Source organism: Hippoglossus stenolepis, chromosome 6 (genome assembly GCF_022539355.2).
Source record: "Hippoglossus stenolepis isolate QCI-W04-F060 chromosome 6, HSTE1.2, whole genome shotgun sequence".
Classification (NCBI taxonomy): Eukaryota; Metazoa; Chordata; class Actinopteri; order Pleuronectiformes; family Pleuronectidae; genus Hippoglossus; species Hippoglossus stenolepis.
The window spans coordinates 8,456,616-8,476,872 of NC_061488.1; the positions used below are offsets into that span (position 1 = coordinate 8,456,616).

Sequence of the window (20,257 nt, forward strand, 5' to 3'; positions counted from 1 at the left end):
AAGCACCGTGACATCGAGTTCGAACGTCATCAGTGCGATTAAAAATTGAAGCCTCGTCTGCTGTCAGCGTGTGTGTGTGTCTGTGGTTGTGCGTTTGTGTCTGGCCGGTGCTTGGGGTCACTCCCGGGCAACAAATGAGACAGTGTACCTGACTCCTGTTGCCTCGACGTTCCTGTTTGTCCACTATTGGAACAAATGTTGTGTTGTGCACACACCAGACCCCTTTGTCAAACTTTGTCTGTTTCTCTCTTGCTTGCTGTTTTCTCTCTGTAAGAGGACAAAGATTTTCTAGTAAAAGAAAAGCGGTCAGATGTTTCGTTTTAGTTTGTTTTCTGGTGGAAATTTCGCTGCGTGCCTGGAGAGGTCAGTGTGTTTGTAGGTCAGGTAGGGGGATTGCAGGGGTCAGGTCAGGCGAAGAGAAGTCCAAAAACATGCTGACTACACGGATGTCTATAGGGAAAAACTGCACAGTAAGGCAAGAGAGAAAAATCCTGTTTGAATAGAGAGATGGGAGCAGAGACAGAGGGTGAAAATAAGGAACCTCTATGATGAGCAAAAAGAGACATAATACCTTTGTGCGAGTCCTTGGGTCAGTCTTTGCTTTTCGGCCGGTTGACTCCGAAGGCGGCGATGAAGATGTTGACCACCACGATGATAAAAACCAGGCTCGTGGCCACGTTTTCCATCGTGTCCAGCCTCCAATGCTTTCGTTCATCATTCAGATTCCATTGAACTGCGGACAGAGCCAGGAGACCAACTTCAGCAACACACACACACAAACACACACTCTAATAAAACATCACCAATCGACTTCCTTCTGGGACTCAAGCCAACTCATTATGACACGCAGATTTACTGTAAACCATAAATCCATATATACTTAATTCTGGGTTCAGGGAGTTCTCCTGTGCTCGAGTGATTCCACAAAAATGCAGGGTATCAAATGTTCATTTTGACAAAAGCACACGAGGATAAAAGAGGAATATGCGTCAGTGTTTCGCTGATCAGCTGGATGTTGGAGCGACAGATGAGTCGATGGAAGAGTCTCCCTGATGCTACTGAAGGAGGATTTTCCACAACCTGGCAACCTAAACATTATTGTTATCAAGTGTTATCTGTATAATACAATTTTAGATTTGAACAATTACATGTCCATTTTGGGAACATTTACCAAACACTAACATTTAATTATAATCCATCACAAAGAAGATGACAAAAGATATGTCAACATTTTCAGTTCATTTCAAAATACCTCATGGGTAGTTTGAGGCAGGAAAATAATTCCAAAAATACAAAATATCCTAATATAAGAAATAAGTTGATATGATAATGTAAGAAATACACAACTCAAATTATTTTTGAGATTTTAAATGCACAAATAATTTGACTATTGTGTGTATTTGTGGTATAAAGTCTGTTGGTTGTTTTGTATTAGTTGCATGTTTCCATTAACATATACAGAGTCTTTACTTTCTATTACGACTCCAAATATTGCTGATTCAAAAAACACAGTAGGAACAATACAGGGAAGAGAGAAACTGATTAAGGGAAGCTTGTGTTTCCTGATTCATATCATTTGTGCTATTTAACAATTTAATCAAACACAATGACAAACACACGACTATTCCATGTTGTGATTATTGATTGTTACATGTATATATTAAAGTTTTCATCTTTATCATCACAGGGATGGGTCTTTAAATAATGATTTAATGTAGATCATGACATTTTAAGGTTTGTGTGTGTGTGTGTGTGTGTGTGTGTGTGTGTGTGTGTGTGTGTGTGTGTGTGTGTGTGTGTGTGTGTGTGTTAAACAGTGTAAAGGTTAAACAGTGTAAAGACCCCGCCTGGGTGTGTGTGTGTGTGTCCTGGCTGGGGTGGGCTGGGGTGGGTTTGGCGGGGGGGTTATGGGGGTGGTATGTAGGCCACTCACATCACGCACCACTGGTTCCATTAGATAGAGCGGGATCCACTGGTAGAGAGGAGGGGGACAGAACGAGGAGGGGAAGCAGAGAGGGTACAGACCAATCAAAGAAAATGAAGGAATAGAAATGGAAGGAGCAATAAGAATGAGATATGTGATATTCTGGGAGGGGGTGTTCATGGAGGATGGGGCAGTGGAGTCAGAGGATTTGGTGAATGGAGGTGGGGGTCAAAGGGGGCAGGCGTTCATAAATGTGTGATGACTTTCACATGCTGACCAGCCTTCTCTCTGACATGTGAGCCTTGAAAACACAGGGGAATTAGAATTAGAGTTACGAATGATTACAATAATAAAAGTTATTCTTTTCAAAAACTAATTTGCCTGTAAACAGAAATATATGAAAAGAGACCTTTAATCCAATGTGAGGCTAAACCATGAACTCATATGTATGTGTTCCAACATAACTGTTATTTTGGGATATAAATGAAAGAGATACACAGGGTGGTGGAGAGGATACTGACATTATTAACTCCGCCAAGAAGTTATGTTTCGTTTGTTTGTTTGATTGTTAGTTCACAGGGTGGGAGAGGTGGGGAGGGGTGGGGCCTGACCCAAGGAAGAACCCATGACATTTTGTTGCAGATCCAGATTCAATTCAATTCAATTCAATTTCAATTCAACTTTATTTGTATAGCCCCATATCATGACATTCATTATCTTATCGGATTAGAGGCAGAATCCAGGAATTACTTTTTCACTTTCTTTAACATTGGGAGATACAGGGTGTTCTTTTTTACATTTTCATCAATTCCCCAGGGAATTAAAGATGGATTGTGAGGGAAAAAAACTGATATCTATGAATGTGTTAAATTTGGTGCCGCTTCACTGAATTTGTTGGGCCTTGGCAGAGCTATGCTCTCTACTGGGCAGCTGTGGCTGAGTGGTAGAGCGGTTGTCCTTCAACCAGAAGGTCAGTGGTATGTTCCCTGTCTTCCCCATCTGCATGCCGAAGTGTCCTTGGGCAAGATGCTGAACCCCGAATTGCCCCTCATAAAAAAATTGTATTGCTGCATATAGATGCACTGTATGAATATGTGTGTGAATGGGTGAATGGCTAACGTACTGTAAAGTGCTTTATGTGGTCATCAAGACTAGAAAAGAGTTATATAAAAACAACCCATTTACTGCCAATCTAGTTCTTTTATTTGCTCCTCCAGCTGGAGCTGAGATGAGTCAGTGTGGCTTGGTTAAAGTTCACTGACCTGCTGTCCAATAGACAAAATGAACTGCACTAACATCTTTCCATCTGAATGGACCTGTTTTTCCAAACTGCAGTTGTGGCTGTTAATGCAGACTTCCTCAAGTTGCATCTCTGGATGTGTGATCTCTTTTTGTCAGTTTCCATTTACTCCAAAACACTATTGACACGTTTCCTCACTCCACAACAGAGAGAGAGAAAACATAATCACCTCCCCTTCCCTTGACTCCCAGCAGCTGTAAACACATATGAACTCTGACCTGGTGTCAGGCCTGGTTTCCATGGTTACCTGCTGGTAATGGGTTGTTTGTTAAGGAGGATTTATGGACTTGACATTGGCGAGGGGGATGCACCGTATGGGGCAAAAGGTTATATGTGGTGGGCTTCAATCTTGCTGCAGGTCAGATGATGAAACACGAAAAGCAGGTGAATGTTGAGAGATGTGAAGTGAAGCCGCCGACAACAAAGATTAACTCTGGTCTGACAAAAGGGCTCGGCCTCTGCGTAATTTCTCACCTATGAAGATAAGCAGGACCCCGACTGTGACCTGCAGACAGAGGGAGATGCTGATTAGGGTGACGATGGGGGTGAAGAAGGAAAGATGCGGCCCCTGCTCCAGCACAGCCTTCAGCTGGGAGGCATTTGCCATCAGCAGAGCCACATCCAGCATGCTCTCAGCTGCACTCTTCTTATTAGCATAGTGGTTCAAGTTGAGTGGGGCTGGGCCGCCGGGCCAAGCATCTGCATGGGAGGCCTGGGGAAAGAAGAAAGTAATTGACATGGAGATAATGTTTATGGCTTTGAGATAACGCCTGCAAGAAGAATGCCTCGAAATAAACAAAGAGGCATTCTCTCTGCTCTGATTTCTCCCAGTAGAGCACCAAGGAAGCATGTTGATGACACCAGCATTACATTTTGTGCTTCCTGTGCAGTGATGGCGAGGATCTGGTTATCGTTCTTACCTAATTAGCACAGCGAACAGCCATTACAGACGAGTGACCTTTGAAATCAGAGCCATTAGTACAGCAGAGACATTCAGACACACTGGTAACAGACCCATTAAACGGTGGTGAACATGACCAAGTCAGCAGGAGCAGACTTTCCAAGAGCTATGATTTGAAACCATCACATCTGCAGTTTGTCTTGTTCTTTGCCGCATCAAATCACTGCTCTGAGCATGTGTCGCTGGGAGCTGCACTTTTACTATTTACTGTTTCCCGCTCATATATCACCCTCACCGCACTGACAAACTGTTGACTCATTAATCCTGCTTTCTGAAACGAAATTCACTAAAACTGTACTTACTACATATCGAGCAGCTCACGACATGGACCATATCACATGATATGTGTATCAGCCCCCCTGCGACCCTCCAAAGATAAATAGTATAGCTAATGGATGGATGCATGTATATTATTATATTACATAAACTATGAAGCAGGGACTTCAAATAGAGGAGAATGATTTAGGCTGCATCCTCTCTATGACATAACAGGTGATAACTGAAAGGATTTAAAAAAAAGGATAAATGGTGTGTTTATTAATAAAGAATTAACTTTATTTTCTCTTTTGAAATGAAGCACTGATGATGCACAAACATCCACTTGGACCTTGCTACCTCACTGCAGCTTCTGTCACATCAAGGCCAAAATACTATTCACCCTCTGCAAACATGAAATAATCAGCAGCGCTCACAGTCTTTTCCTCGACTCTACAGCCTCCTCGTTTTTTTCTCACAACACAGCCCTGCAGCTGCTGAAAGTGTAGTTTGTCAGAAGAAAACCTAACCACAGAGCTGGTGGGAACTGTCTTTGCTCTACTCAGGGGATGGAGACTAGAAGAGAGACAAGAAGAGCTGCACCCTCTAATTTGCTACAGGGTAGGCTACAGCTGAATTACAAAGTCTTCAGCCGATTCTCAACTATCAGCTGGCAGAGTTAAGTTGATGTATGACAGGGAAGTACAAGCTGTACCATCCCTGTGGCTGAAGAACTTGCACTGTGCAGTAATTATTTTTGATGAGATTTTTTCTCACTCCTGTGATAACCACTGGACAAGACGTGTTTAATTCTTTTGATAAGCAATTGCTTTTTAGCACGTGTGGTTACATCCAAATCCTTCATCCAGCAACTGACATATTAGTTTAGATTTTATAATTTGGCTTAGCTTCATGTGAACACTGCAGAGACATCCTGACGACACGCAGAATACTTTTAATATGTCTGTCAATCCTCTACTCTCAGAGCCACGATGCCCTATGGCACATTACGACTCATATTAAGCGGATCCTCTGAACATGTTTCGTCACATTCCATGGGAAAAAAGCCACGTAGAGTAGCGCGGTGCCCTTGTGACTATGATTTGTGCCAAACGCCACAAATGGCACACTGTCATGACGTGTCAGGGTCAGCCATTCTGCTCTCCAACACAAGCTTTTTCAAAGAAAGCCCTTTATCCCAGAGTCAACAGACCACAGTGAGATAATGCTTGTTGTGAGATCGCAGGTTGGAAACGTGCAGTCAGGACGTCTAGAAGCACAGCACATGAATTAGCTCCAAATTTCACCCAACAAACATCATGAACTTTTTTCACGCACTGTATATATGATTCTTGTCCTGTGTACACACCAGGCTGAGATACAGAGTCCAAGCTTTTTGTCAGGATTAATCCTGCTGTCTACTCATATCATATGGGTGATGACATAGGACAATAACTCACAGCAGAGGAAAGATAATAGAAACATATCAGCTGTGGTATGAAACACTGTTACATGGTGTGAAAAAAAAACATTCTACACACTGGATCTATTGTTATTTTTGCGGAATCTAAAATGAAAGGTCTTCATTGAGGCAATCGCTCTCTGCTGGTCCTGGATTTCATTGCTTATTTTTGAGATGAATTATTCACACCGCATTCCTTGTCTGAAACAGACTCTGGGGACACACAGAGGAGAGAGAACGGGGGAGGAGGGGGGTGAGGAGGAGGAGAGGAGGGAGGGCTGAGAGAGAAAAGTTGTTTGAATTTGAATTAACTCTCAGTTATGCGTCACAGCAATAATATCTCACATATTCTGCTTTCTATGCACTAATATTACAATTCAGAGAAAATGAGAAAGAGAGTTAGAAAGGAATCAAATCAGTCAAATAATATATTTAAACTGGAAAATTGACCAGCTACTGACAGATAAAGATTTCATAAATTAATAATGTATATTTTTAAATGCTAGATAATAAATAATTCCTGGAAAATTGACCCTAGGATACGGTCAATATTATTATTGTAACAACTAGAAGGGCACTCAGTGGAGTGTATACCTCCACCAAGGCCCAACAGCCCCCTTAGGAAACCACATTTAAATTCACCTGATCTGTATTTTTAAGTGCAGGGGTCTGCAGTTAAATCACAGAGAGATCAGTCAAAGCGGGTCAGAGATTTAAACTGGTGCCAATTAATGCTATGCTTTAAAAACAAATGAAAGACTGATCCTTAACACCCACCGCCTCCCGCTTCCATTTCTCTCATGAGTGGATAAAACTACGTCCCCATCATAAACAGCTACCTTTATGTCTGTGCAAGACAGAGCTGCAGTGCAACTGGAAAGGCTGTAACGCCCCAAATATCCAGAGATTGAACGCAAACCGTGAACTTAACTGAACCATAAAAACTGATTTTCATTTTCTAATCAAAGACCAACTCAAAGTTCTGGCCGACTTCCAAGCCAAAGAAATGAACTCGTTCAACTCGCACACCTAATCCTAAACTTCTCCCCTTTTCCCACATCGTCACACTAACTGATGCCGTTAAGCTACATACCTGCATGTCAGCTACTGAGACTGCTGCTTTGAAAGGCTAAGCTCTGTATCTGACCTGTAGAGAGCTCTTTGCAGCAACAATACAAGACACCACTTAATGGTGAGACTCTGCATGTATTATTTAGTTAATTGACTACTGTTCAGCAGCAGATTCAAAGGCAAATGAACTCACATCTGTAACTGTATGAGTGTATGCTTTTTTTCTTCTTCTTATACATCAGCACTTCCTTGATTTCCATCCATCATGTCCTATCAGCAGCCTTCTCCTCTCTCTCACCTCAAACTCTGGCTCTCCTCCAGATGAGGATCGACCCAACTGTAAATCTAATTTCCGTGATTCTCTGTAGGGCCTTTAGCTTTACAGCCTTACACAGTGCAAAGCAAACATGGCTGTTTCAGATCATACTCTATCCTGTTATGGCACTCGGAAAAAAACAAGTGAGCAGCGACACAAAAAAAAAGGGGAAAAAGGTTAAGTTCAAGAATGTGCTATAGTGCTGCGCTGAAATCCGACACAAAATCTGATTGTTCTTAGATTTCAGTGTAACACAGGCGCCGATATTAAAAGCCAGTGGAAAGTCTGCATATAAGATCTGCACCTCGCAGAACAACAACTGTGGATTGATTCCACTGTTATTGACTCACACTGATGGGAGACACATTGCAAATGAGACCAATTGCTCATTTTATCGAGCGTAAGGGTATTACATTCTGCATCTGCTGCCTGAGCTCTGACGGTCACAGGGAAATATCTGGCAGCCAGGGCCTCTCTCTCTCTCCCTCCCTCTCTCCCTCTCCTCCCCTCTCCCTTCTCTCTCTCTCTCTCTCTCTCTCTCTCTCTCTCTCTCTCTCTCTCTCTCTCTCTCTCTCTCTCTCTCTCTCTCTCTCTCTCTCTCTCTCTCTCCTCCCCTCTTCCCCAAACACACACGCATCCATCTGAAATTAAATGGACAGTGACTATGTAGGCGACACATTGAAGTCTATTTCCTTGCCCTGTAAAACCGGATACAGCGCCGAACTAACATACATTGCAATTACTTGTCAAATGGCAACTTCATTCGCCACATAAAATAACACAATAAACAGGCAGTGTCCTGGTACAGCCTCGTTGTGGCACGCAGTGGGATGACATTATGTAAAAGTAAACTCAGTGTGCGTGTATGTATTTGTGTGTGCATGTGTTTTGTGTGTGTATTTTGGCCAGTGAAATGGAAACAAAGGAGGTTATACATTATTTATAAGGTCACTCAGGTGCCAACAGTGCTTCAAGCCTCATCTGAACCAGACTGCTGCCATCTGACCCAGCATGCCTGCACCAGACATGAGGTGTCTGTTTGAATGTTTTCCTGTATTTACTTGATTCTGTGTTTACATGCAATATTTTCAGCATTCAGCAAACTTTCTGTTTTGCATTTAAAGTTGAATCGCCTTACATTAAAATACAGCAATGCAGCTTTCCTGATGTATTAAATTCAACTATATTAACCAAATGCTCTTTGCTTTCATGTCCATGCACTTGTTTGGCTCTTTTTGGGTCATGTTTCCACACTATTTTTCGACTCCAATTAACAATCACTTGTAAGAACGCAAGAAAGAGAAACCTGAGAAATATTGGATCCCAGCTTCCCTGCTAATGTGTCTTTGGTTTCTTGCAGCTGTAAGTTGAGCACCCCACAACTGAACATACCAAATTCCGTCTTGCACACGGACAAGCGTGGCTCAATTCAGTATTTACTTTTCCTTATTGAAGTAAAAAAGGTCTTAGATATCTTACCTCAGTCCCACTTCTCCTGCTCCTGCTGCTGCTGTTCATCATTTTCCTATATGTGCACGATACTGCACCTCACCTCTCTCCTGCAGGCTGCAGCTCTGGGTAACTGATCTGCAGAGTGGATCATGTTGATGGGGAAGAGAAGACCTGCAGCTACAGAGCCTACTTAACATATGTAGCAGATGCATTTGTTGTATTATGGTGCAATGACAACTATGATTATGATTCTTTCTAAGATATTGTGTTGTGCATGTGGGGCACACACACGCACACACACAGTGTCACTACATTATATTGATTTTCTAGAGCCTTACTCTAACCTTAACCATGTTACTACTTGCATAACTCCTAACCCTTACGCTAACCTTAACCTACCTACCTGCCTCCTTGTCATTTTGAGTGGATGAGGCCTGATTGGTGTCAGAATTGTCAAGTGCATCTCCTACCAAAAAGGAAAAACATTTCAACCCTTTGAGGTGTACAGTCACAAATGTGTGATCATTCTGAAAAACATTCATTGCCTCGTGGTCACTTGTATTAAGCTACATCAGGGATTCCCAAAGTGGTGTGCATGCACCCCTAGGGGTGCACAAGCTGTTGTAAAGAGGATCCTTTGTAATTTTTTAGTTATACACATAATTTCTAGCGGTTAGATTACAATACGGTATTCAAATCTTTCTTAATTAGATCATGTAATATGGAGAAAATTAGACAAAAACTGTCGGATGTAGGCGATTTTACCAGAGGTGGCCAGCATCATGAGGAGATGATTTAGGCAAAAAAAAAAAATGTTTGTAAAGAAATTACTTAGGCCATTATTTTAGGAAGGTGACGATATGCCTTCACCACAAAATGTCATGATTTACACAGCAGGGATTTTTTGCTCCCAAAGGAAGATCACTCCCCACAATGTGACTGTGTAAACAGATTTTGGTCCCCAGAGTAATACCTGGGCAACTCACGCACGCACACACACAAACACACAACCCTGTGTCAACTTACATTGATTTTCTACTCTAACCTTAACTGTGGTTACTACTTGCCAAACCCTAACCCTAACCCTCACTTTAACTTAACCTTAATCCAAACCTAAAACTATTTTAGAATATAGGACAAGATGGTGAATATCCCTTGTATGTTTGAAGGTCTTCTGCAAAATTTAAGTTTCCAACTACCATTTAGATGTTAGCAGGTGTTAGCGGACACCAGCGGATGTGAGGGACATAACTTCAGATGTGCACCTTAGTGTCATCAAGTGTTTTGGCCTTGGAATCAACGATACAGGACGAACTTGAGGGTACGCTGAGGCTAAAGGCAAATCTGACTGGCTACAGGCTTGTATTGCAGTACTATGAAAGACGTAGTACTTAAGCCATTTAAGCTAACATTTGAACACATCTCCACCATAAACTTCTTGACTCCATACAGAAGACGACTCACCATAATGTGACCGTGTAAACAGATTTTGGTCCCAAAAGCATGAGCAATACCTGGGCCTCAGACCAACACACACACACAAGTCTTAACCCTCAAACAGCCCACTGATAAAGTGGGGACCGGTCAAAATGTAGGTCTATGCTTAAAATGGTCCTCACAAAGATAAAGTAACACACACCACACACACACTGACACATGTTCTACAAGAAAAGACCAACAAAGACTACGGATGGTTACATAATAAATGACAAATCATCTGTAAAATCTGATTCACGCCCCTTAGATCAAGCATGTGTGTGTGTGTTTTTGTGTGAGTGTGTGTGTGTGTGTGTGTGTGCGTGTGTGCGCGCAGCCTCTCGGAGCTGTGTGATTGGATGATCCCCCGGTCGTTACCAGGGGCGTGGAGCCGATCGGGGCTGAATGGTGGACACATTAGCGCGGCTCTCACCGGTGCTTTACCCTAACGGAGGCAGAGAGAGACACACGGTGACAGGCGAAGACAGCCGCACACGTAACTCAATTCATCTCCGAGGGAGCGACGACGGCGGAGGAGGAGGAATCCGCGGGGTGCTCCCCTCTCGGCGGCCCGGCTCTTTAACTACACCCTCCGCAGAAACAGCGGCAGCCGCGACGGGGAGGGAAGAGCGGAGACACCCCGGCAACACCGGGATGCGAGCACTCGGGGGAAGGGGATGAATACATGAAAACGTGGTCGTCATTTTGTTTTTAAATCGTCCCTATGCGGCGGGTTCTTCTCAGTTAGAGCGGCGACTTGAAGCGGGGGGTTTGTTCGCGGTCCACCGGCTGGTAACGTGAGGATAATACGCAGATAGGGCGTTTTTAAAGTCCGCCTTTTGTCGTGGACGCTTGCTAACGTTAGCGTGCGGTACTCTGAGCACCGGACCCGGCGGGTTTAACGTGTTTTCGCTAGCGGGGACTTTAGCCGAGCCTTCCCCGCCCCAGGTGAGAACCCCCCTCTCCCCCCCCCGTCTCATCGATATATAACTGCTGCTCGAGCGTTTGAAGAATGATTCATTTCAATTGTAAAATCAAGCAGAGTGAAGTTTTCCCACCGTGAACTTAACGTTAACTTGTGTTTTGCTAGTTTCTCTGTCTCAACAATTCAACTCGTGGTGTTGTCTCAACATTCACCTGCTTTTACTCCCACCAACTAACTTTAACTCCTTAATGGCGGACACCCCTCCTTTTAACCCCAGTTAGCTTCAGCACCATCTTGGATTAACAGGTGATGTGTTGGTTTCTCTAACTGTCAGTTTTCCTCTCCCAGCTCTTCACATCGGATGGAATCTCCCCATCCCTCCCGGTGTGGTTAGGGGCCTCCACCTGAGAACTGCGTCACCGAGTGGGCGCCGCAGGTATCCACCTCTTGAGTCTTCATGCTGGGAAGCCAAGCCATGGCACGGATGACCTGGAAACCAAAGTGAACCAAACCTTCAAATCACGATGGAGCTGGAGTCTAATTCAAACTCCGAGGCCCACCCAGAACTGAAATATCCATCTGTGTCCACCTCTCAGTGTGAATTGGACATGAGCGATGGGAATATCAACCCGGTGGTGAGAGGTGGCAGTGACCCCAGCTCGTACCCTTCCTCCTCCAGCTACCAGAGGAATGTGCATCAGAGATTCATCAGGAGAAATCTGTGGTTCTCGGACATGGACGAGCAGACCTTCGAGGCACCCGAATGTGACAACAGGAGTAATATCCTGAATATAGACCTGCGAACAATAGTGGACGGGACTCGGGGGACTACCTGCGGGATACAGGAGGCGTCCAGCGCCGAGAGCCAAGGTAGCCCGAAAGACGATGCAACGGAGAGCGCCGGTGCTGATGAGGAGAAGGAGAAAGCTGGAGATGTGTTGAGTGTTACTTGCAGCAACGGTGCTAAATCCGCTATCAAGGCCTCCAGTGAGGAGACTGAGGAGGAGGCGGAGATGAAGGCAGTCTCCACATCTCCAGGAGGAAGGTTCCTCAAATTTGACATTGAACTGGGGAGAGGGTCCTTCAAGACTGTCTACAAGGGCCTGGATACAGAGACCTCGGTGGAGGTTGCCTGGTGTGAGCTGCAGGTAAAGTACCACAGCTGATTTACAGTCTATCCCTCTGGGACACCCAAGCACAGTTCCAGTTGAGCGTAAACAAAGCAAATGCAGCAGTCTCATGTAGTTTTGAAAAGGTTATTTTTTCCTTATTCTTTTACGTATAATGGGAGACACTTTTAAACAGTGACATTTTGTCTGAGACTTATTCAAATATTTAAAGGTAGAAGGGCACTTGTGTACCGTGCCAAGGCCCAACAGTCCCCTTGTGAAGCCACATTTGAATTCACTAGATCTGGATTTTTATTTGCCTCTGCACCAAATTTTCCACACTCATAAAAAAATGTTTTTTCCTTTATGAAGAGCCATGAATTATTCTGTGAGGGGAAAAAACGAAATTGTTGAAAAATGCAAAATTCAAAGGGTTCTTTCCTGCCCATACCGTACCCTTTCATTTCATTTCATCCGTCCAGTGGTTTTTGCATAATCCTCACTAAAAATGAAACGCAAACATAACCTCCTCGGCGGAAGTAACAACCATCTTCACATTTTTTTTTCTCAACAAAAAATACTCGGAAGTTGTTTTTCAGTCATCAGTGATTTTTATTCTGCGAGGATTGCTTTACTCTCACAGGAAGCCCCCTCGCTCAGTACTCTGTCGGTGAAGGTTCACACATCATGACAGTATAATGGTGATGTCTTCAGGGAGCTGTCAATCAGCCATGCTCTCGTGGGGGGGGAGTCCGCTAAGTTGCAAATGGGTTACCACTAAATTTTAAATGGGTTTACACAGGAAAAGTGATTGACAAGCAATGGCTGCTGACGTAGAGGTGCACACCTCCCCTGAAGTATAGTGATCAGCAGTTTTGCAAATACACGAGGAGAGTCTATCTTGTCTTGCATTACACAGACGGAAGAAAATCACCAGCGTAGACTGTGCAAAGGTATTAACTAATTATTTCCGTCCTTTGGAGACTGCAACAGGGATTATCTTTCTCTCCCCCTCTCCCTCTCTCTCCCAGGAGGCTTAAGGGGGACTACAGTAAGCATGACTGGCCCCCTTTTAAAGAAAGAATACCTTTACTGCGATTTGTTATTCTTTCACCATTCAGATTAAAATGGTTAAAGATTCATTTTACGTTCAACCATCATTTTCCTGTAGAGTCTTCTCGCCAGCTGATAATACGATGAGTCTGATTACAGTTATTGGAGGAGACAGTGCAGAGGGGGAGTGTGCTCTGTCCCAGCAAATGTGTGTGCATGTTAAGAGCTGCTCCCTTGCATCCCTCCCTCTGTGCAACAGGAGGTAGGCAGACAGGAAGCAGCTGAAGTGCGTTGTAGCCTGCTGGGAAGCGTGTGGCGGTCTTGTGGCCTCGGTGAATACTTTGTTTAGGATCTTGAAAACGTGCTGCGTCAGTAACCTGAGAGACCAAATAATGCAGAGTCCTTGATGCACGGAGAAGAACCAGACCTGTTTAGTATAACAATGCAGTGACTCATATCGCTGAGGAGGAACTGAAAAGATAACATGCCATTGGATAGACAAGAGTAGAGCTACAGTAGCGCTGAGGGACACACCATGACTTCATTTGGATGATGATGTCATTCAGACTGATTGTAGCAGTGAGCAATCCCACATCTCCCGCCTCAACCTGACAACACTGAGCTGCAATTCAGACGTGGAACCGGAAACAATTTACTGCATTTTATTTTCCCCAGTGACACATTGAAACTCCTTCTAGTGGTCAATCACTAATCCCTGTTGATCTCTATAGAAATGGGTCTTCCTCATAGCCATGTTTCTCATCTAGGTGCTCTCTAATGCAAAGTTTTGAAGCTTTGACCTGATGGTCTACTTCTACAATACGTTGTGCTGAGCTGATCAATTTGTTACATTAGAGCTCATCTTGGGTCATCAGCTTACTGAGCAGATCAGAACCACTGGTTGAGACTCTGTGTGATTGAGTCACTGAGGTGGACAATCTTTAAAATGATAAGAACCATGATCTCATGTTGATTAATCCTGCCTCTATAAATATAAACTATTTAACTAGTTAATGAAGAGGAGTATTCATTCAAACTGTCATTAGGGTTGTGCAGATTTAGGTCAGACACGGGGGGGCTCTGTTTCAACTAATCACATTTAGAGCTTGTCCAATTAAACCTTTCCTCGTCGAATGGTGGATAAATGTTGCTGCACCCGTTGAATGGTTCAACAAGTTGTACTTGGTTGTTTAATTAATAATTGGTGTATTTTGGGCATAATATGCAATAAACAAATCAGAGTAGCAAATCCCCTTGGTGGATTTTTATCAGAATATATTTGCTAGGTAGTAAGAGAGTAACAGTGATGTTCTGTGCCACTGAATTTAGACTTAGTCTTTAGTTGGTTGATTGCGCAATAACTTTCCACTCAATCAAGATAGCCATGCATCAACAGTGCACCTGACCGCACCTCGTCTTAAGAGCAACATACCCATGGGTGCTCAGATGGTAACAGATATCCAAATGTAAGTATCATAGTGTTTTCAGCAGATTTTAATTTGCAACAAAATATAAAGTAAACTGAAATAGTGAGAAAAAAACAAATTGAGTACAGTAAGATACAATAAATCAGTTAGTATTAAAATGGCTACAGGAAATTGGACACAAGTACAGATTTGTTGGTGAGTCAACCAGGAATTAGTAACCCCCTGCGTAGTGAAGCTCGCAATAAAGTTCAAGTGAATTCCAGGACTTTTCTTTCACAGAAAAGCTGTCTGAGCTAAAGTCTCTAAATGAGTTTGCAGAAACACTGATGTGTGAGTTCATTTAAACTTAATTAAAATAAATGACGTTATTTTTATTATGCGTGTTTACTCTTCAGTGTTGCATGTATGTTAATGACAGCCGTGCATCGCTCAGTAAAGTGTGGTTAGAAAATTGGAGAAGACAGATGAGCTTTGTATTACGTGGGTCAAAAGAGATATGACTGTGATTTTCCACTGTTTTCCCTGCTTCAAGTGGTCACATGCCTTTCTTGCCTAGAAATTTTAATCTGGTTCCATGTTTATTCCTCCTTCTCCCCTGCCCTTGCTGTCTCATAACACTGCCCCTTTCCTCCTATACCCATCTCCCCCACAGCCCTGCCAGGCTGCTAGCATAACACAGATGGCCCTGGCTCAGGCAAGGGATGTTAATCTGAGACAAAGATGCCTGTTGTGAGTTTGTCATTGTCAAGAAGAAACACAACTCGTGTTTCTGTTGGCCTTGTCTCATTCGGTCAATGCCATTGTGGAATTTATTTTTTAAACTTTGGAAACTTCCTGTTTCTGCCAGTTGTGGCTTTGTGTATAGATGTTTATCTCAGTGTTGAATTCTGTGTGCACGGCCACAGATACAGAATTTACTTCTGGTTTTGTGCAGACTTCTCTGTGGTATTTGGCAGAGATTGTGTTGTTCTGTAGATTAAATCTGGTTCTTAGTTTGTGATTGCAGAGCTGACAATTATACCCGGGCCTTGATATGAAGCTGCCTGTCTCTGGGTGTTTGCTGGAGAAGTGGGCACTCCTGAACCAAGCAAACCTAACAAATTACATAATAAATCACTACTTTAATGTCTTGGCTCTAAACATTGGATTTTTCTGTAACAGTAGATTCAATTGAGCTTGTGGCTGTCTCTTTGGATTAACATGTAAAGGGCAACTCATCACACAACAACAACAAACCACTTTTGACTGCTCAGATGGAAAAAAGAAAATGTTGGAGAAGCCCAAGTGGGCCATTGGTTACAGCCCATTTGCCTCTAGGAGGCCCAGGGAAGCAAGGCCAGAGCCAGTGGCTGTATATAACAGTGCCTTATCAGCGGGTCCCATCTTCAGGCATGCTTCAGCTCCTGTGTCACTCAGCCAACTGAGGACCCAGAGGGATGAAGGATAAGCCTGTTAGAGCCACAGCAGTGTGGTCTGTGGAATACGTCCAACAGGCTTGTTGTTTAGAGGCTGATTAAGGAAATGTACACCCAATTCATAGGAGACAGTCATCAGCCAGAGTTGTTTAAAAAAAAAAAAAAAAGCACAGTCAGAAAATGTTGCTATTTAAAAAAAGACAAGTGATCAGATGAGTAATAAGACTAATTGGAAAAATGGGCTGAATGAAACAATGTCAGAAATCTCCTCTGGTAAAATGGAGCTTACCATAGTTTTAATTCAGTCTTTAAAAAGTTATTGGGAAATAAATTCAGTTTACTTTTCACCCTGAGCTGATTTATGGTTTGTGGGTCATTTATTAGGCACACATGTAAAACCTAACATGATCAAATACATCAGCAAAGCCATGAAGTCTGATGATGTAACTGTTTATCATTTAATTTGTAGTTTGCAGTAGAGCTGAGCTGCAGTGCATTACATTGAGAGGTATCTTTATTGTTTGCCCATCCCATTTACAACATGAGAGGGTAAGAATATGAGATGCACATGTCAATATAATGCAGTCCATTAAAACACCACCACTAACTACAATCGCACTATTAAGTATGTTATATACTAATGTGTGACTGAGCTGGTATACTGGATCAAATTAGATTGCCTTATGTGTGGCCAGAGTGTATATGCATTAATGTTTAGCAAAAGGCCATTTAGAAAACACGCATGTGGAACTTGTAGTTAAAGTGGCTCAAGAATAACTGTTAGCAAGCGGGGAAAAGCTCAAGATTTAGCTTGTTATGAAAGGAGTATGAAAGATTTATCAGAGAATTTACAGTATTGAGAATGCTTGTAATGCTTGCGTGGTCAATTCATCCACTAACATCTGGCTTTTGTGTACAATGTGAATGGTAACAATCGACATTCCCACTCAGGTGAAATGACTTTGCAGTAGAAACGTGTTTTTACATGACACCTGGGTGAACGCACTAATTTCTCTAAATGCTGACGCTAATATATGGATTAATACCATTATTTGGAAAATCAGTGGTGGATGCTATGTTTCGGTGGGTTTTGGTAAGGATCTGCTGTTCCTCTTTTCCACTGCACTTTTGGCTGCATTTGGCACGCGTTTTTCATAGTTGGGACTTTTCTCCTTGGCAGCAGGTATGCAACTAACGTGATTGATTGTGTTTAGTCCATAAAATGTCATAGTGAATTTAGGATTTTTCCACTTGTTTTGTCTGAAATGGTGATTCAATCATCTGGCCTTTTGTGTCAATGTGTACTGCTTCATTTTGATTTAAAAACATAAACGTGGATATCAGGGTTTTATTAAAGCTGACACATACTGCTAACCGTTAAGAGGTGGTCAATGTGTGAAATTTAGCAATATGTGCCCCAACTTTTTCCTTGAGCATAGCAGTATTTAGCTAGGAGCCACCAGAGCACACCTACATCACACCTCCACTCCTGCAGTCTAACCTTGAACTGATTAAGATTTTAGCTAAATGGCCTTTGACCTCCCTCGTCCTTCCCCCAGCAATAGGAAGTGTCACAACAGCTCATTAGACCCTGTAATCCCTTTTGGAATTTAAGGAGGTTATTTATTATGAACGAATCTGGAACACTTCTGTATCCTGTTAAAGCCTCCTGCTTAGGCTCTGTGGTATGATGACAAGGGTTACTTTTCAGACAACACACTCTACCTGACCTCTGCATCACTAAGCTATTTACGTAACAATGAATGAAGAACAAATGGCCATACTGTAGCACTTAGTTTTTAATCTCTGCAATGGTTACTAACATTTTGACAGCTGATTTCAAACCTAAAGCTCCTTACATGCAACAACTGCTGGGCAGTGCTTTGAATAGTTTGTATAGTTTCTTCTGTTAAGCTTCAGTAATATCATTGTTGAAACAGTGAGGTTTGTGTAGCTGCCATATCTGTATATTTTGAATATCCTTTATCCCTCTAGGGATTTTCATTGTTTATGTGCTTGCAAAATGTTTCCCTGGCTTATTATGAGGCAAAGGTGTGACCTAATTAATTGTTTACTACAAATACCTTAAAGTTAGGAATCCTGAGTAGCCCCTCAATAAATCCTAACTCTTTGAAGCTCACTGTATTCATCATTCATTCAGCATCAGGGAGCAGCTGATGCAACATTGTGGGCATTTTGGAGGCTGTTATTACTTCCACCAAGGAGGTTTTGTTTGCAGCTTGTCAGTTGGTTAGTTTGTTCAGTTGTTAGCTGGATTACGCAGAAACTACTGAACTGGTTTTCACGAATCTTGGTAGAAGGATTCCGAATGGATCAGGGAAGTTTTTCCTTTCTTTAACACTGCAGTAGCATTTAAAAAAAACAAAAAAAACATCACAGATTTCCCGGGGAATCATTTATGGATCTGATATTGGTAACCGTGTGCAATTTGGTGCAGCTGAATTTAAGATTCACGAATCTTGGTAGAAGGATTCCGAATGGATCAGGGAAGTTTTTCCTTTCTTTAACACTGCAGTAGCATTTAAAAAAAAACAAAAAAACATCACAGATTTCCCGGGGAATCATTTATGGATCTGATATTGGTAACCGTGTGCAATTTGGTGCGGCTGAATTTAAGGGTGCCGCGGAATGCACTCTACTAAGTGCCATGCTGGAGAGTAGTGATTTTGCAGTGGATTGACTTGCATTAAGAGGTCTTTAATGGAAAAATAATGAAGAAAAAGGTTAATTGTATTGCTAGTCTGGCTATTTTGTGGATATGTGACAGATGGGTTTATAGCTTGTATGTGCAAAGCAAGTGCCCAATGGAGCATACACATTACTTTTGTCGCCATTTAACAGGGAACCAATTGTATGTAACACCACTACTCTTTCTCTTGATCCTTCTGCATAAGTTGTCCTGACTTCCATGATACCTGACAAATTTATGACATCATGTTCGTATGGATTTTACGGTTAAGTTTCTTTGAAGTACCATTGCCGTAAAAAGATGGCAGTGATGAATCAAATGCAGCATTCTTGAATTTGTTTTATTATTGATGACCATGATCGGTTTCGGTAAAGGCTCCACATAAATTAAGAAACAAGGCTGCTTTCAACAACTCCATGTCTGTGTTTTGCCTGTGTGTTGTTTAGTCTGGGTCAGAAAATGATGCTGAATACAGTCTGTCCCTCTGGCTCTGTGCCCCCACACTGCAGCAGCTGATAAAATGATCAGGGGAGGGGAGGGACTGGCAAGGCCACCCATTTCAACTCAGTACATCTCTACCCAGCTCACCACTCTTCTCTCTGCCTCGTCTCAGCTCATAATCTGTGATCCTGGGAAAGGGTCACACGTGCCAGACCAACCGCTCACCTTACTTACCCTGGTTTTCTGGCTTGCACCAGTACAAGCTGGCGTCATTAGGCTGTAGTCATTTACATGGGCATTGAGCAAAATGGTTCAGAACAGATGGGTGAAATTGCCACCCAGGGTATCATAGCACCACAGCTATTTGTAGCTGGTGTGATTTTTACAATGTGTCTGAATATCTGTGTGTTACCATGAAGCCTGGATGTTGAGTGTTTGTATTAAAGAAATAACCACCAGCTGTTGTGCCTCAGATTCTGCTGGTCACACTGGTTCCAGCTGCTTCTTGTCCACTTTGAAGCCTTGTTGATTATAAATGAAAAAGAACAATAACAGTGAAATACTGACTGTAGAGTTTCACAACATAGAATACATGCTATTAACATTCATCATCAATATCAATAGACATTTGACCATCAAATTAATCTATTAACACTGATCTCTGTGATACTTCTCTTCAGGAGTGCTGACACAATCTTATAACCTATTTAAATTAAGGTTAGCATGTTAACATTGCCATTAGATGAGTTTGCCTTTCTGTTCGCAGGAGGAGAGAGCTGCTTAGCTGCAGTGCAGACTAGTAAAACAAATAGAAAAGATGGAATGTAATTTTGCCAGATATTTATTTACAAATAAGCATGTGATTCTTTAAACTTTATCAGGATAGATCAGGCAAAATTAAAGATGTGATCAGTCGGTAGTTGCCATTGTAATTACATAACCAGCTTTAGGCTTTTGAGG

At 42.5% G+C, this 20,257-nt stretch overlaps 2 protein-coding genes across 8 annotated transcripts in view; one reads left to right on the forward strand and one right to left on the reverse strand.

The window, feature by feature from the left end:
* Nucleotides 1–496: 496 nt before the first annotated feature.
* On the reverse strand, nt 497–8,836 carry LOC118111265 (ninjurin-1-like). Its single transcript, XM_035159701.2, has 3 exons — nt 8,769–8,836; nt 3,699–3,936; nt 497–733 (listed from the first exon to the last, which is right to left on the reverse strand). Exons 1-3 carry the CDS (start codon nt 8,808–8,810, stop codon nt 591–593), a joined length of 423 nt encoding a protein of 140 aa, XP_035015592.2. The 5' UTR covers nt 8,811–8,836; the 3' UTR covers nt 497–590.
* A 1,774-nt stretch (nt 8,837–10,610) lies between these two features.
* The window catches only part of LOC118111307 (serine/threonine-protein kinase WNK2), a 41,104-nt gene continuing 31,457 nt past the window's right edge, over nt 10,611–20,257 (forward strand). For all 7 annotated transcript variants that reach the window (XM_035159748.2, XM_035159754.2, XM_035159756.2 and 4 more), the window contains exons 1-2: nt 10,611–11,165; nt 11,491–12,290. In XM_035159748.2, the coding sequence (XP_035015639.2) occupies nt 11,667–12,290 (624 nt within the window). In that variant the 5' untranslated portion in view covers nt 10,611–11,165; nt 11,491–11,666. The remainder of the gene's footprint in view (nt 11,166–11,490; nt 12,291–20,257) is intronic.